The sequence below is a fragment of the Aulostomus chinensis genome, chromosome 9 (genome assembly GCF_037954235.1).
Source record: "Aulostomus chinensis isolate RoL2024-O1b breed Wild chromosome 9, RoL_Achi_v1.0, whole genome shotgun sequence".
NCBI lineage: Eukaryota > Metazoa > Chordata > Actinopteri > Syngnathiformes > Aulostomidae > Aulostomus > Aulostomus chinensis.
Window position 1 is genome coordinate 29,194,407 of NC_141328.1, and position 15,438 is coordinate 29,209,844.

General features: G+C 46.7%; 1 protein-coding gene across 4 annotated transcripts in view; it reads left to right on the forward strand.

Moving 5' to 3' along the window:
• The window catches only part of LOC147256709 (voltage-dependent calcium channel subunit alpha-2/delta-3-like), a 103,163-nt gene that overhangs the window by 49,443 nt on the left and 38,282 nt on the right, over positions 1-15,438 (forward strand). For 3 of the 4 annotated variants that reach the window (XM_086214930.1, XM_086214928.1, XM_086214931.1), the window contains 5 exons: positions 938-1,027; positions 1,574-1,687; positions 7,821-7,899; positions 11,547-11,680; positions 13,082-13,099. In XM_086214930.1, the coding sequence (XP_086071056.1) occupies positions 938-1,027; positions 1,574-1,687; positions 7,821-7,899; positions 11,547-11,680; positions 13,082-13,099 (435 nt within the window). The remainder of the gene's footprint in view (positions 1-937; positions 1,028-1,573; positions 1,688-7,820; positions 7,900-11,546; positions 11,681-13,081; positions 13,100-15,438) is intronic. The other variant, XM_086214929.1, reaches the window with a different exon arrangement.

A 15,438-nucleotide genomic window follows, 5' to 3' on the forward strand; every position in this document is an offset into this window, starting at 1 on the left:
TGTACATTTCAGAGGCTTGTAGTGCTGCACAAAAGGTTGTGGAGACACACACACACGCGCACGCATGAAGCACACCACTTCAGTGTACTGCTGAGCCACAGATTGAACATCGCCCGCTGTGCTGAGACTCACATTCATACCCAAATGCAGCAGGTAAAGTTTGCTGTGCTGCAGGGAGCAGCCTTCCGTTGGAGCGATTAACCTTTTCATCCACATGAATGCAGCACAAGCTTTTTACCTCACGAGGCTTTTGACAACCACACAGGATCTGTCAGGCTGGTGACGACTGTACATCGCACTCGTAATTAATTTGGCAGAGAGCTGAAGTCGATTGTGTCGTGGTCACACACAGGTGCAGGCACACTGGAGCGAGCAGTGAAATTATACATGGGTTGTTTGTGTTGTGAGTCGTTGAAACCATTATAACCATTATCTTTACAGTTTTTTGTTTTTTGCCACGACTCCTTTCATTGTCACTGCTTTTGACCTCTGATTGTTGCAACTTCTTTGTTATGATGTGAATGCATTATTTGTCTTTACTTTTCAAATATCTGTAATACTTACATCCTTTCTACTTTCAAAACGTGCGGACTTTACAGATTTTTCTCCTTATGATTGAAATGAATGGAGAAACACTGTAATTCTATGTTTGATTTTTGGCTCTTTGATTCTACCTGAGAGTCATCACTCCCACGCTAGACAAGTTAAACCGGAACGACTTTGAGGACTTCCTGTCAGTCCTCCAGTTCAACACTCATAAATATTTGAAAAACGTAGATGAATGTGTCTTCTGTCTGCCTGTGCTGTCCTCATTGGAAAAGGCTCGCGGTCTGTGAGCATTCATGCATTCTCTGCAGGACCTGTTGGTTCTAGTTTCGTCTCCCTCTCCCCTCGTCACCATGACAGTAACTTTCCCACCTAAACTTGATTCTTTCAGCATTTCCGGGAGCACCTGGACAAGCTGTTCGCTCAAGGCATCGGTATGTTGGACATAGCTCTAACTGAGGCCTTCAGCCTTCTCAGTGATGTAAGTAATAGACACACACACACACACACCACACACCACACACTTTGATACACAAAATTAATTAGCACGCTGTAATTAATAGCCAAATAAATTTAATCATAGGAAAAATGAGTAAACAAGACACTCGATGACTCAGGTTACTGGGTTCCATCTCCTCATTATGAAGAATCAATTAATCAAACACACATGCACACAAATACACACGTACATACCATCAGTTGATAGATTCCCCACATGGTTTTAGTGTATCGAGTGATGTAAAATGTGTCAGATGTGAATTGCTCTTCTTTATTAGGCTGATAATGTGGTATCCCGGGCGACGCCCCGTGTGTGTGTGTGACAGCATGCTGTTATTATTCCATTAACATGATGTTGCAGCAGTTAGCTTCCATGACACGCAGGTAAGTCCTGGAAAGATCTGCTCCCATATCAATGAACTATATGAACTGAAGAAAGTGTCTTCAATTTGTTTAATTTGTATTCCAATGGAAGAGAACTTTATTTATTTTGTGCTTCACCTGAAGTGTCCCCCCCTTCTCCCTCCAGTTCAATGAGACTGGTAGGGGCAGCGAGTGCAGCCAGGCCATTATGTTGGTGACAGATGGAGCCGTGGATACGTATGATGCCATCTTTGCCAAGCACAACTGGCCAGAGAGGAAGGTAGTGAATCTTTACTCGCAGCTTAGCAGCACACGACTCCACACTTGTGTTCCCAGCCAGTTGAACTCTCATTCTTTCCCATTTCACCTCGTTTACAACATCACGACCTGAAACCAGCACGAGCAGCGCTGCACTGTACTGGAAGTAGCTCCAAATACAAGATTTAGGGTTCAACCAAAAATACTGGGGTGTGGTGAGACTTTGATCAGAATACCAGCAGTGCATTTTTATCCCGACTAAAGAATATTGCAAAAGTGAATAGAAACCAAGTCACAAAACAGAGAATCAAAACAGAGGTGTCATGCAATGGGTTTACCATTTTTTATTTTAGTTGACCATTCATCCATCCATCCATCCATCCAACCATCCATCCACCCATCCATCCATCCAACCATCCATCCACCCATCCATCCATCCAACCATCCATCCACCCATCCATCCATCCAACCATCCACCCATCCATCCATCCAACCATCCACCCATCCATCCATCCATTCACTTATCCTGTTAAGGGTTGCGGGGGGCAGGAGCCTATCCCATCAGACTTCAGGTGTGAGGCGGGGTTCACCCTGGACAGGTCGTATTATAGATCTGTGTGCGACAATAAATTGTTGTTTCTCTGTTCATGTGGAAATGATCGTTAGACAACTGGATCATTTCAGAGGGAAGGGTCTACAATATACATGTGAAGGATAAAGTCAGGACGTCAAGCCGACTTAGTAACAAACTCTCGTTAAGTAAGAGAGAAGCTGAATCAGAGTCAGAGTGAAGCATCAGCTGACAGTGGCAACATTGGGGAGCAGCAGTGTTCCTGCAGAGTAGCGACGCTCATGGTCATTAGTGGGCCTACGAGCTAGCGTTAGCTAACTAGAGTAGGAATGTTCACAATATATCAGCAGTGTGTGCTCCTCAAAAGTAATTATTGCCTTGGAGCAGACCAAGCTGAGCCTGCAGATCTTCGGCTTCACCTGGATTTGAGCACGGCCACACAGCGTTTTCCACAGCTGACACTTTTCAGGGTTTGATTTCAGTTTCACAAAGGGAAAAAACCATCTTCCAACCTCTGCAGGTAACGAGTGTCACTATTAAAGCTACCACAGGCAGACAATTTAACCCTAACTAGCTAAAAGTCCTCAAAACTAGCTTGAAAATGAAGAAAAATCTGAACCGATTGCATCAAAGTCGAGGAAGTGACGGTGTGAGAGTGTGGACCTCTGTCACGACCTGTTCTATGCTGTGCTGTGACTGGCCAGTCTGCATCCCAGGGTGTGGCGTTGCAAAGTAACAGGTCTGAGAAGTTTTTGACAAGTGTGGTCTGGACTGGGCCCAATAAGGGGTCCTCTCAGACCCTTGAACAGAGTAGAGCACGGCCCCTGTCTCTGACAGCCGAACCGTCTGTCTGCCGTCCTGCAAGGTTACTTTCTCTGACAGGCTGATCCAAGTACAACTGCCAGTACTTCATGCATCCCACCTACTTTCATACTTGATGTATGTGAATATCTCACAAAAAGTGATGTGGCTGCGTGAGCACAAATACACTTTGCAGCGCCTCAGGTCTGTCTTGAGGACAAATACTAGAGAATCTGAAGACTGGCAGTCTCACACGTGTTGATGACAGTCCTGGGTCGCATGAATACATTTTTCTGTCTCTAACCTCTTCTATGATATGAAATAAATATTAATGTCGGATTTGTTTTCCACGTCGATTCTGCACCGTGCATCATATTCTGTGGATCTGGTGGTCCCTGGTGAAGCTGCAAAGCCCCCTACCCACTTCTCACCCCTGCCTCAAGGCTGAGGAGCAGAGAGAGAGAGAGAGAGAGAGAGAGAGAGAGAGAGAACAAGGCTGCTAGACAGTTCCATTTAGAAGAAGCCCCGCTGATAATGGAAGTCGTCAGTCTCTGTCACTCCAGCCAGTCTCTCCTCTGCTGCTGGTTTTAATGGCTTCCTTCCAACCAGCTGAGCAGCTTCTACACTGTACAGTCTCAACCTTGTATCTTCAAATTCTTAGGAAAAATTAACGTTAATAAGTCACTTTGACATCTGTATGGAAATGGCATTCATTTCAAATATACATTTTCATTTAATTTGAATTCAGCATGTAGACCTTCAAGAAAGCTTCTCCATGAACGTCAGCATCTACTGGTGAAAGGTTTAAAACACCTGTAACTTGTAAGATGCTGTGTCATGAAGAAGGACGTCCGTGCTTCAGCAGACATCCAAGACCATGCTGGCTTATTGAAGCCTCCAGGACTTTGTTCCCTGCTGTCACAGAAGGAGGAGGAGCCATATCAAAGCAACTCAAGCATCTCTTTGCTGATGATCCATATCTGGAATCCATGAAGAAACTCAGTTAGTGTTTAAGGGACGGGCAGGACTTCCAGGTGTTACCAGGCTGTCTGGAGGTGGTGAACTTCAGGCTGAAATGTCCTCCTGACCAGGGCCAAGCCGGACCCTTACATGAGTCCGCTCCTTCAAGAGTGGTGCCATGTTTATGCTAGATCACATGATGGAACTTTGCCGCAAAATGCTGAGTTAGCTGCTTGTTCAGGGGCCCTGCCACACCCCTCAAACCCTGATGGTGACACCCACACATTCACATTCAGTCACGCAGACGGCAGGATGTCAGGAAGACCTTCGTGGTTGAACTGTGACGCCCAGCGCTGCAGCAGTTCAACAAACATGGCCAGGAGAGTGAGCACAGACGTGAGGGTCGGGAGAAAGATATGGCGAAGCACATTTTGGGATGAATGCCGCAGAGCTGTGACTGATATCAGCTGGAACAGAAACCCTGGTGGTGCGTTTAGTGTCTGTTATGAAATGGATACGGAGACCTGATTCCGGGTGCAATGCTCCAAACTGGCTGCGTAGATGAGTCCACCAGATCTCCACACATCTGCACTGGTGGTGGGTGGGTGTCGTCACACAGAGGCGAGGTGCAGCTGGAGCATGACTCATCCTTCATGTATGATGGCCCTCCCTCACCCTCAGGACGCACGTCTCTGTCCATGCCAGCTCGTGTACTGTTTTGTGGCGCCCGTACCTTATCTGTCACCGCCATTTGACGGTTCTTCACAAGGCTCCGGTGTTCATCCTCTGCCAGTATTGTTCCTATTGTCCCACTTGCGGAGGGGTGACGTCCCTCTCTGCTCCTCAGTCTGCAGGGGAACTCCTGGGCTCAGGCCCATTCTCACCAGGTGCAGAACGTGAAAGGGCCAGGAGAATGGCCGAAACTGGTGATACTGTGTGTGAGCCTTCATAAACAGTGACAGTCTCCATCCTGCTTTCAGTGTGAAATGTGAGAGTTCGTCCTTGGGTCAGTGTCTCTTCCATGCGAGAGTGAAAGCTTTAGCCTGGGAATCAGCAAATGGAGAAACTGTCTTCTGAGAATTCTCTCGGCCCAGTTAGGAAGGTTAGGTGCAGTATGAGCACCGCCTCTGCGTGTCTGGGTCCTGAGGCGACAGCGGGCGCCGCAGCAGCACTCTGAGATCAGGTGACTCTCAGTCACTCCCTCAGCCAACAATCAGCCTTATTCATCTTCATTACAAGCACAGGTACCATTATGCACCTCACAGGTGCTTGATTTTAGTCCTGAAAATATCAGAATACGAATCAAACAGAATATTACTGAAGTTTTTTTTAAGGTCATGAGAAAATAACAGTTCCTGATATGTTGCCAGAACTCGTGTAGTAATGATAGCACAAAGTCCAACGTCACGATGAGGAACCTGGTTAGACGCAAAAGGTGTCTGAAAAGATTTGTGAGCGACAAAATTACATCTGGTGCCAACTTTAAAGAGCATGAAAGAAGTCAGCAAGCAAAGACCCACACAAAATCATTCTGATTGATATTTACGATCAATGAAAAATGGCTGAAATTAAATAAATAAATGAAAATGTAAAAAAACAACAACGAATAAATACATCACCAACTTGAAGTTGCGGTAGTTAGTAGTTTTTTGTCATCCTGCTTGCTGATGAGAAAGTGGCAGTGAAACACGAATCAGCAGTGGGCCTGTGAGTTAGTCTGCTACCACCAGCAAGACACGGCGTGAAATAGCGTCTCTTTGCTGGGAGGAGTTAAGAAGCTGACTGACGACCATGAATGATCGCGACGCTGAGTGTCTGAGACCAATCAAAGCTACACCAGCTTTGTTCCTGCCTTTTATGCTTCCCCATTATTGTTAATCTGTCTTTGATGTTTATAAAGCTGCATTATCTTCATCACACAAGGATGAAAAAACGTGACATGCCACATTCAAATACAAACTTGGTATTTTAATTTTTTTAGGCCTTGCCAGTTAGTTTTATGGTAATTGTATTATATCCATCAGTCCATCTGAAAAACCTTTCCTCCATGTCGTGTTGCCGTCATTACCCTTCGCCAGTGACTCTCTAAATCTTGTGTTTTTGAACCTGAAGCTGACCTGAAATCAGCTTCAGGACCCGCAGTGGGCCGGTGAGTTTGTCTGCTACCACCAGCAAGACACTCTGCCTTTGCATGACGGTGTGTTAAGTGCATTAAAACGCATGTAACCTTACATAAGTAGTTTAAATCATACTCGCAGTAGAAAACACACAGGGGAGCTGAATAAAGGATGGGCTGAAGTGGTTGGTGTATAATTGAGGAGGCTGAACAAATGTACTCTTGCCTTGTATTTTAAATGAGGGAAGTGTGTGCGAGTGTGAACATGCTTGGGAACATGTGTTACACTTGTCTGTGTCTGTGCGTGTGAACATCTCCATGTGTGCGTGGTTGTGCTCTGGCATGTATCTGGACTCGTATTCCTCTCTGTGTCCAAGTTGTGCAGTCAGGTAGGTTGAAGATTGCATGCTGCGGCTCCAGCCCCGACTGCTCTGGCCTCATCTGTACTTAACTCAGCGGTGAGGCTCTTTCATATTTAATAACACATCTCCTTTAGTTTGACCTCTGTCTTGTTACTGCCGGTGACGGCAAACACATCAGCCACAAACAGAAAACGCCGGTGAAACACCTCTAACCCTGAGCCCTGGAGCGGTTATCAGCATATGCACTATCACTCCGGTGATGTCATTCAAACGGCTGAACAGAGAGGGATCATGGTCAGCAGGAGTGCAGCGCTTTTCCTCATGGAGCACATCAGCGCCAGCTAAATGTCTGCATTGGTGTCTGTTGTCGTCTGCTCTGCTGAGAGGAAGCAGGCTTAACACAGGTAAACTTAGGTCAGGTTATCAAACCGTATGATCTGATTCTGACAGTGAGACCAGTGGCTCACATGGTGCTGAGCTTATCCACAGTTTTAGGCTCTGACTTCAGCGCGTGTCAATACAGTGTTGTGTTCAAGCTGCTATGGTCGATGGTTTATGTCTTTGTTGGCTAAAGCTGCGATATTCACCACTGTCAGTAGAGTAAACTGTGTACGACGCATGGCAGTAACGATGACAAACAACTGATAGGGCCGTTTTGTAAGAAATAAAAATCTTTTTATATCTATCGTGCTATCAGTTATGAATAATTTTGCTTTTCCTCGCCCTTCTGTTGAGTGAAATTATCCAAGATTGAACTCATGCATACACCAACCCACATACAGACACACACTCACACACACACAGTACAGCACACACGTGTTGTCAGGGTACAGGGAGGCAGTGAGAAATGCAGGTTTTGGAGCCATACAGCAGCTGCGCCCCCAGAGGGTTACATCTGGTCCAATCTGGCAATACTTCTTCTCTCGCTCTCTCTCTCTCTCTCTGACACACAAAAGACCAACCTGACGACCACGACTGCTGTGAGAGCCAACCCAGGACTGACAGCAGAGTATTTTGAAGATTCACACACTGTCCATCCTTCATTGGCCTTTTTCAACTCAAAATATTCACCTGTTCTAAACTTGTTGTCTATTAGTTAGTAAGTGGTTATTTATTGTCTTGAGTTCATGTTATGATTTGATGTATTTACACTTTAAGTGGAATCTAAAAGATGGACCTGGAATCAGCTGTATCATACAGGGAGCTGGGGCTGCTAATCAGTGGCAGATAAAGCGTGAGCCCTCCATCTGTCTTTGAGGGTGTTATCTTCTACAGCCTGCTGTGGTGGGCCCTATCACAATGTGATTACACTGACTGACGGATGCTATCTGCCTTCTTTCTTCAGGTCCGTATCTTCCCGTACCTGATTGGTCGAGAGTCTGCCTTCGCAGAGAATCTGAAGTGGATGGCATGTGCTAACAAAGGTGGGATCTTACAGCACAAGCTGTACTTTTTCACCTTATTTTCGCAGAGCAAGTCGCTGCAAATTGCTGTGAATTGGTGTGTGGTGAGCCAGAGTGAACCGGAAGAGTTGCGGGGGGTGTTTGGCAAGCATGTGTACTGTATAGAGTTGCATCGACATGTGTTTGGTGATGCTAATCTGTGTTAGCATGTATTACAACCTAGAAGCAGCAGATTCCAGTTCCATAGGCGTCCCTAATAAATGGGCAAGTCAGTGTGTGTCACCTTACATCATCCTTTGAGCATAAAGTCTGAACTCCCTAGGCGATACACTCCTCTACAGCTGTGCTGTGAGGTCATTGTTGTCTCAGCGTGTAGCACACGTTCCCTCAGGTTCTATATTTAGCAGAGAGGTGGCTGACACAGACAGTGTGGCTCCATTTCCTAAAGCTGACGTAGATAAGACTGGCGAGCCATGGGTCACGTCGGGTGTGTGTGTGTGTGTGTGTGTGTGTGTGTGTGTGTGTGTGTGTGTGTGTGTGTGTGTGTGTGTGTGAGAGAGACACAGAGAGAGAATGTTTATATATGAAGGGACAAGGGCGTCAGCAGTTCTGCTTGGATGATAACAGATAGCAGATCCTGTTGGTCTAAAGGTGTGAGCGGGGACCATGTGACCCATGTGACTCACTTCCATGAATGTAAACACAATGTCAAATATATATTGTGTCAAATATTGTGTACTATAACTAGCACCATGTAGGCAACTCTCTCTGTACAACATTTAAACATGTAGAATTCTCCTGCTACTTCCTTTAAATAGACGCCTCAAACATACAGGAGAGAAGTCTGTGGATGTACTTTTGTGTGCTCGTCAGAATCGAGTATTCATGGTTTAGGGGTCATTCTTTAGTTCCCGTCCATCCAACCCCGTGGGTCTTATCCTTTTGGGTCATGAAAAGCTGGAGCCAGTCCCAGCTGGGGCGGAGGAGAGGAGGGTACACCTCAGCCAGGCAAACAGAGACAGATAGCTGTTCAACATTCACAACATCCCAGTGCGTTTGGCAGACAGGAGGAAGCTGCAGCACCTGGAGGGAGAACATGCAAACTCTAAATGGAAGAACCAGTCACTTCCTTCGTTGAGGATGCAACTGCTTTAAGAACGCCAACGTGGCAACATCACCTTTGGTCACAAGCTCGAGTTAGTCCGCTGGTTTGGATGGCTGTTACGTGGTAGAACAGGCTAGCTTCTTAAGGCTACTAGCTAATGCTCAGGTGGTGACATTCTTTGTCCTCTCCTCATCCATTATATTGGGAATCTGGACATCTTGTTGAGTATCCTTGTAAACCAAGGTCCCTCAAAATGTATTTATACCATCATCCTGAGCAGACCCTCCTCATCTGTATGTACGACAGGTGGACCGTGTCACTGAAAGCACTTCAGTCCAGTTCATCTTGCGGCCCCCGATGGCTCAGGCCGAAGGACACCTTTAGCCCTCCAGAGGGACTCTCGCTCTTCACTCTCCATCGTGATGAACGATGCAGTTACACTCAGGCAGCTCGTTTGTGTCAGGTGTGTGTGTGCGTGCGTGTGCGTGCGTGTGTGTGTGTGTGAGATCCTGTGGAACAATAGCTGGATCTGGATGTTTCTGAGGATAATAAAAGGAGAAACATGTCACGGTTCATTTGCAGGCTAAGTTATGCAGAGTTAAGGGCGTACGTGCGTCCTACCACAGTAATCTCGTAACGCTTGGAGTATTCTTCTATGAAATATGATCTTTAGGGTCCTGTGTCAGGATCAGTGATCGATACCACGCTACGATATCGAGCAGATATGTGGAATCCCTCATACTTGAGATCAGTGTGTGTCTAGACTCCTCTGGCTTCTTTCTCCCTGTTGAATAAAGGTTTTTGCCGGTAGCGATGACCCTAAAATCTGTTTCCTCCAGCTATGATTTTCCTCTTGAGTCCCTCTTGGTGATGGATGCAACTTGCTGTTTTTACGGATGGGTAGAAATGTGGTGGTCCCTCCACTTCCCCGTGGTCACAATGCCACTTCTTATCCCCTCCCTGTGTCTTACTGCTGTCCCAATTCTTCTGCCCCCCCCCCCCATCCCCTGCTGAGATAACTGTATATTCCCTTCTGCACATGAACATTAGCATCATAATGGCGGCATTACCATCATAGGAAATGGCTTCACATTTGGGTGAAATGAGATCGTTTTTCCATAACATTTACATATCGCTTACCCATTCACAAACTCCTGCTGGTTTGCTTTCAAGAGTGAATTCTGTAGCTGTTCCAACTTCATCAAGCAAATATCTGCTACCTGCTGTCCTACATCCCACATGTAAATTCTCTGCTTTGTTATCAAGATAAAATGGAAGCGACGGCTCAGGAAGGAGTGCTGCAGTCCTGATTTTAGGAGAGAGACAGAAATGTGTGTCTCTCTCTGTTGGGTCTGAGGGGCAACAAAGAGAGTAGGCAATCTCAACCTGTTGAAGGAACACCCCCGCTCTTATCTGTGTAGGTTCTCATTCATCCAGGTCATCGTAGATCGAAGCGAAGTAAAATCTGGTCAACTGGACGTAAGTTTATCTTGAAGACGTTTCACCTCTCATCCGAGAGGCTTCTTCAGCTCTAGTGAAGAGTGTGGAAACTCCAGCTTATAAACCTATGTGGGAGTGGTCAGTGCTATTGTGGTGGAAACGACCCTCCCGAGACTCACCTGGCCTCCCCAAACGACAGTCGTTGTGCGGTGTCAGGGAGTTTCAGGGGTGGTCGTTAGGGAGTTTCACCGACCGCTCAGATGCTAATGGGCTGTGCTGGCAGCAGCCGTTCCACATGGGTCTTTCAGCTGAGCTCTTTGGGGAAGTTTTGAAAGGACTTGGTTGTAAATAGGAGAAAGGAAATGTCGCAGTCCACCTCCTCTGTTCAAAGATGGTTTCTCTATCCTGACGTGGATGGCTTCTTTAACTCCTCTTTCAAACCATCTGTCCTCTCTGTCGAGTATTTGGACATGGTCGTCCTGGAAGGAGTGGCTTTCCTCCTTGAGGTGGAGGAAAACCGCTGAGTCCTGTCCTCCAGAGTTGGCTCTTCTATGTTGGGCCAAAACTTCCCCAAAGAGCTCAGCTGAAAGACCCATGTGGAACGGCTGCTGCCAGCACAGCCCATTAGCATCTGAGTGGTCGGTGAAACTCCCTAACGACCACCCCTGAAACTCCCTGACACCGCACAACGACTGTCGTTTGGGGAGGCCAGGTGAGTCTCGGGAGGGTCGTTTCCACCACAATAGCACTGACCACTCCCACATAGGTTTATAAGCTGGAGTTTCCACACTCTTCACTAGAACTGAAGAAGCCTCTCGGATGAGAGGTGAAACGTCTTCAAGATAAACTTACGTCCAGTTGACCAGATTTTACTTCGCTTTGACCCCCGCTCTTAGGTATGCTACACAGCTGAGCTCACTAGCATTCAGCAGGTCTCTGAGCGTCATCTCGTGACTGCACACAGAGGAGAGAAGGTGTTCTATTTTCTTGTGTGGCTCTGTGGAGGATGGCCAATAAGTTTATCTCCCATATAGAGTGTGTGTGTTTATTCACGATCACATCAGCAGAGCCCGTTCTAATAATTCCATTCATCTACTCTCATTGTTTTCTCTCTGTGTAACAGGTTATTTCACTCAGATTTCCACACTGGCAGATGTGCAAGAAAATGTAATGGAGTATCTGCACGTGCTGAGTCGTCCCAAGGTGATCGACCGGGAGCATGACACGGTGTGGACGGAGGCCTACATCGACAGCACCGTGAGTGGGCAGACGTCTCTCACCCTCTTATGCTTCTGCCTGTCTGCTATACGGATGTTGGAGGGAGCAATGCCAGCAGTGACTTGATGCTGTGTCTGTTCTTCAAGTTGACTGAACTCAACCTGCAGATGATCAACACATCATTGCCCTCGAGGGTAACAGATCCACACATGCTGATAAGTCCTCAAGCACAGGGCACAGGGCCGTAGTACCGCTCCCATAGAAATGAAGATTGCATGATGATGAACAAAACTGGTTGTCAGAATACTGCGTCTCTTCTTCTTCTCCTCTCTTAAGTGCTATGTAGTTGTCACGCTTAAGAGACTGACACGCTTCTCCTGTTCAACCATCTTCATGTCCATTCTTCTCCCATCCTCTTGTTCCTGTGGATGCACATCCATGAGAGGAAGAAGCAACCTGCCGTTCACGTGGGATCCGTCTGTTCATTCCATGTCACGTTTAAAGGTGCACATTGCAGAAATAATGCAACTAGACGTGCACTAATGTGGCGGTGCATTGGCCCCTCCGTGTGACTCCTGAACACTTGAATAATGGAATGAAAGTTATGAGCTTAGGGGAAGAAAACTTCATCTGTATACACTGAAACTTGTGATGCAAAAAGCGCATTTGCATTTCACAGAGCCTTGAATCCCGGTGATAAAAACGAAGCAGTGGGCTGACATTGGATCTGTTTTTGTGCTTTCATATTGTAAATGGGTTAAAATCTGTGTGTGTGTGTGTGGGGGGGGGGGGGGGGCAGTTGGAACCATCAAGTGAATGAGCCTCCTGTGAGTTGTGTAGCATGAGTAGAACATACCGACACACTGGGGTGTATTGGTGAGTTAGCCTCTCATCGCTAACCCTTGTACCGTAGCCACTGCACAGGGACACACCATATGAGATGGTACACACGTGTGTATGTTCATCATGTTTCTCAACAAGCACACCATCATCTGTAACTCCTGTACGTGCTTCATTTGTGTCTGGCACAGACGTCATCAGGACACAACGCCAGCCTGCTGCTGAGGAGATAAAGAGTGAGAAGTTAGAATATGGAAGAGACGCAGAAAACCACATGAAATTGAACTTCTTCTCCATGGAGTCGTCTCCGCCTTCATGCCTCATTCCTTTTTTGTCTTTCTCTGCTCATCTCTTTCTCTTTGGCTTCATTATCCACATTCATGCAGCCAACAGTGAACTAGCAGCAACACTCGAGGTGTTGTTTTCGGAGACCCCTCCAGCCTCAAAGTTCTCCTTGCTTTACACAGTCACTAAATTTGCAGTTAAATGTCAGTGGCTTTCACGCGCCCTCTGCCACTGACGCTCCATTGTGTGGAAACTCACCGGAAGGCTTTCTGACACCTTCTCTCTCCTCTCCCCTCTTTAATCTGTCCTGTTTAGCTCCCCCAAGCACAGAAGGTAAAAGAAAGCTGTGATTTGAGGTCATCGCTGTATTGTGTTGTTGTGTTGAGGCCTGATGTGTGTCTTCATAGGCATTTCATGTGCATGTGCATTTTGGTCTCTGATTTGTGCGATTTAGGGACATAATTTGGAGGCACCACCCATACTGACTCATGGCGTTTAATCTGTGTCAGCGTCATGTGCCGCTTCTCAAATTCCTTTCTGCAGTAATGCATTCTGTGGTTGTGGTCGGTTCAGTTGATCGCTCTCTGTTGCACGTCCGATCAAACACACAAATACATCTGTGCACACTCACATCCATCATTGGTGATGCTGTGTCGGTTGTGCCTCACCAGTTTATCTGGAGCCTTTTCAGTTTGTGTAACTTTGAGGCAACATTTTGCTCGTCTTGCTGTGTGAGTTTGGTGTGAAAACAACTCTGTCTCTCATTTGTTTTGATAGAATCCTCGGAAACGACATGTATTGTCATCTACTGGGCAAAAATTCAATAATCCACAATGACTGGCAAGATGATCTCTGTTGATGCCTTTTGATAATTTTCAGTGTTTTATTTGATTACACAATCAACACGAGCTGAGCGCACAGCAGTCCCATTAGCCAGCTGGCGGGCCATATGTCTGACACGGTTCTGGTGGTGTGATAGACCCCAGCTGATTGACATCGAAGCAGCTCAACAGAAAACAGAAATAGATATCTCATTGTCAGACGTGGTAATTGGGATTAGCAAGGAATCGGCACTGTTTCCTTGTGTGTAATCACCCCAGAACACTTCTGGCCTGGGTGCTATGAACACACACACACCAGCACAAAAGTGACAGAGATACACACACACACACACACACACACACACACACACACACACGCTGTCTGGTGGTAGTGTCTGATAAGAAGTTAGCAAAGTCCTGAGATTGGCACTGTGTAAGGAAAGTGATGAGCATTTGGGATTCGTGTCCCAGAGCTGATGTGTATCTTCTCTCCGTGCAGATGTTCTCTTTATTCTGTACTTTTCCTCCCTTTCACTTCAACCGTCATCCTCATTACCTTGCTCTTTTTCTTCCCCTCCTTCGTCCCTTCCCTTGTCCTCTCCCCACCCCTGCTGTTCCCCTCCTCCTCCTCCTCTCCATCCAGCCGGCTTCATCCATCATTTTCTGCCTCATTTGATGTTGTCTCCCAGTCTGCTGGATGAACTGACGCTGGAGCTCAGGGATGATGAGAGGGAGGTTCGGGTGAGAGGAATGTGTTGGGTATTTAAGGACAAATAGGTGAGCGATAGAATGTAAGAATTGCTTAAAGAAAGGATTTAAAAGAGGCTGTAAAGACTGGTGTCAAGCATGGGAGCGTGCAGGCAGACTAGCTGGGACATGATCACCATCATCTGATGAGACTGAAGTACTAAGCTGTTGCAAAATGTCAAGACGAATGACTTAAAACTCCATTAAAGCAGAAGTGTTGTGTTTATTGATTGAGGTAATTGAGAGTGTTCAAGGATAATCCCAAACTCCACCTGTGTGGGAAGATGGGTGCTGGGTTTGTGCCAGTTTTGCTCCCCACAGGAGCCCACGAGGGGCTCAAGCACCGCTGCTTACACGCCATCATCATTAAGCTCAGTCTCCAAGGAAACGTGGGTCACCTCGTCCACCAGCACACAATTTGTCACAGCAGCCTAGATTACAAGGTGTCCTATGAGACACTAAACATGGGGCAGGAGTGTGAGACTGATCTGTCTGAGGAGTGCAAGGATGTGAGGGTCAGAGGGAAGTGAGGGTATTACAGCCCAGTGGGCTACTTTTCGATCTCTAACCAGCGGAAAGGAAGCACCTCATTTGACTGTGGCAGATAAAACTACAAAGACAGTGATGTCCACGTTTGGCCCAGTTGTGGGTCGAGTGCTTGGACCTTTCTGGAGAGGGTGCAGGTTAAGTCAAACTCCATCAGCTTTGGGTAAATATACCCTTTAAGGGCTGGAGCCTGTTTCCCGTCCCTGGTTAGGATAACGGTGGGCAGCTTTGAAGGTGTTCCTCCCCTGGGTAAGGCGGTAAAGACCCTCCTAGTTGGGATGCTAACTCAGTGGCTGCTTCCCTCCATGCGGTTCTTTTTTCTGTTTAATTAGAGTTCGCCATTTCCCAGAGCAGCAGAGCAAGCCTGAGTTTCACCAACTGCATGAGCACCCAAACACAAAGGGTACACGTTTAATGGGGCTGCTCAACAGTTGACAGGAATACACAATAACCGCCTGTCCTTTACACACCCATGATATATGATCCCATAGACCGTAGCCTGAGAAGAGATTTGGGATGTTTACATCAGGCTCTGTGCCTTCTGACTGTCCTGTGATC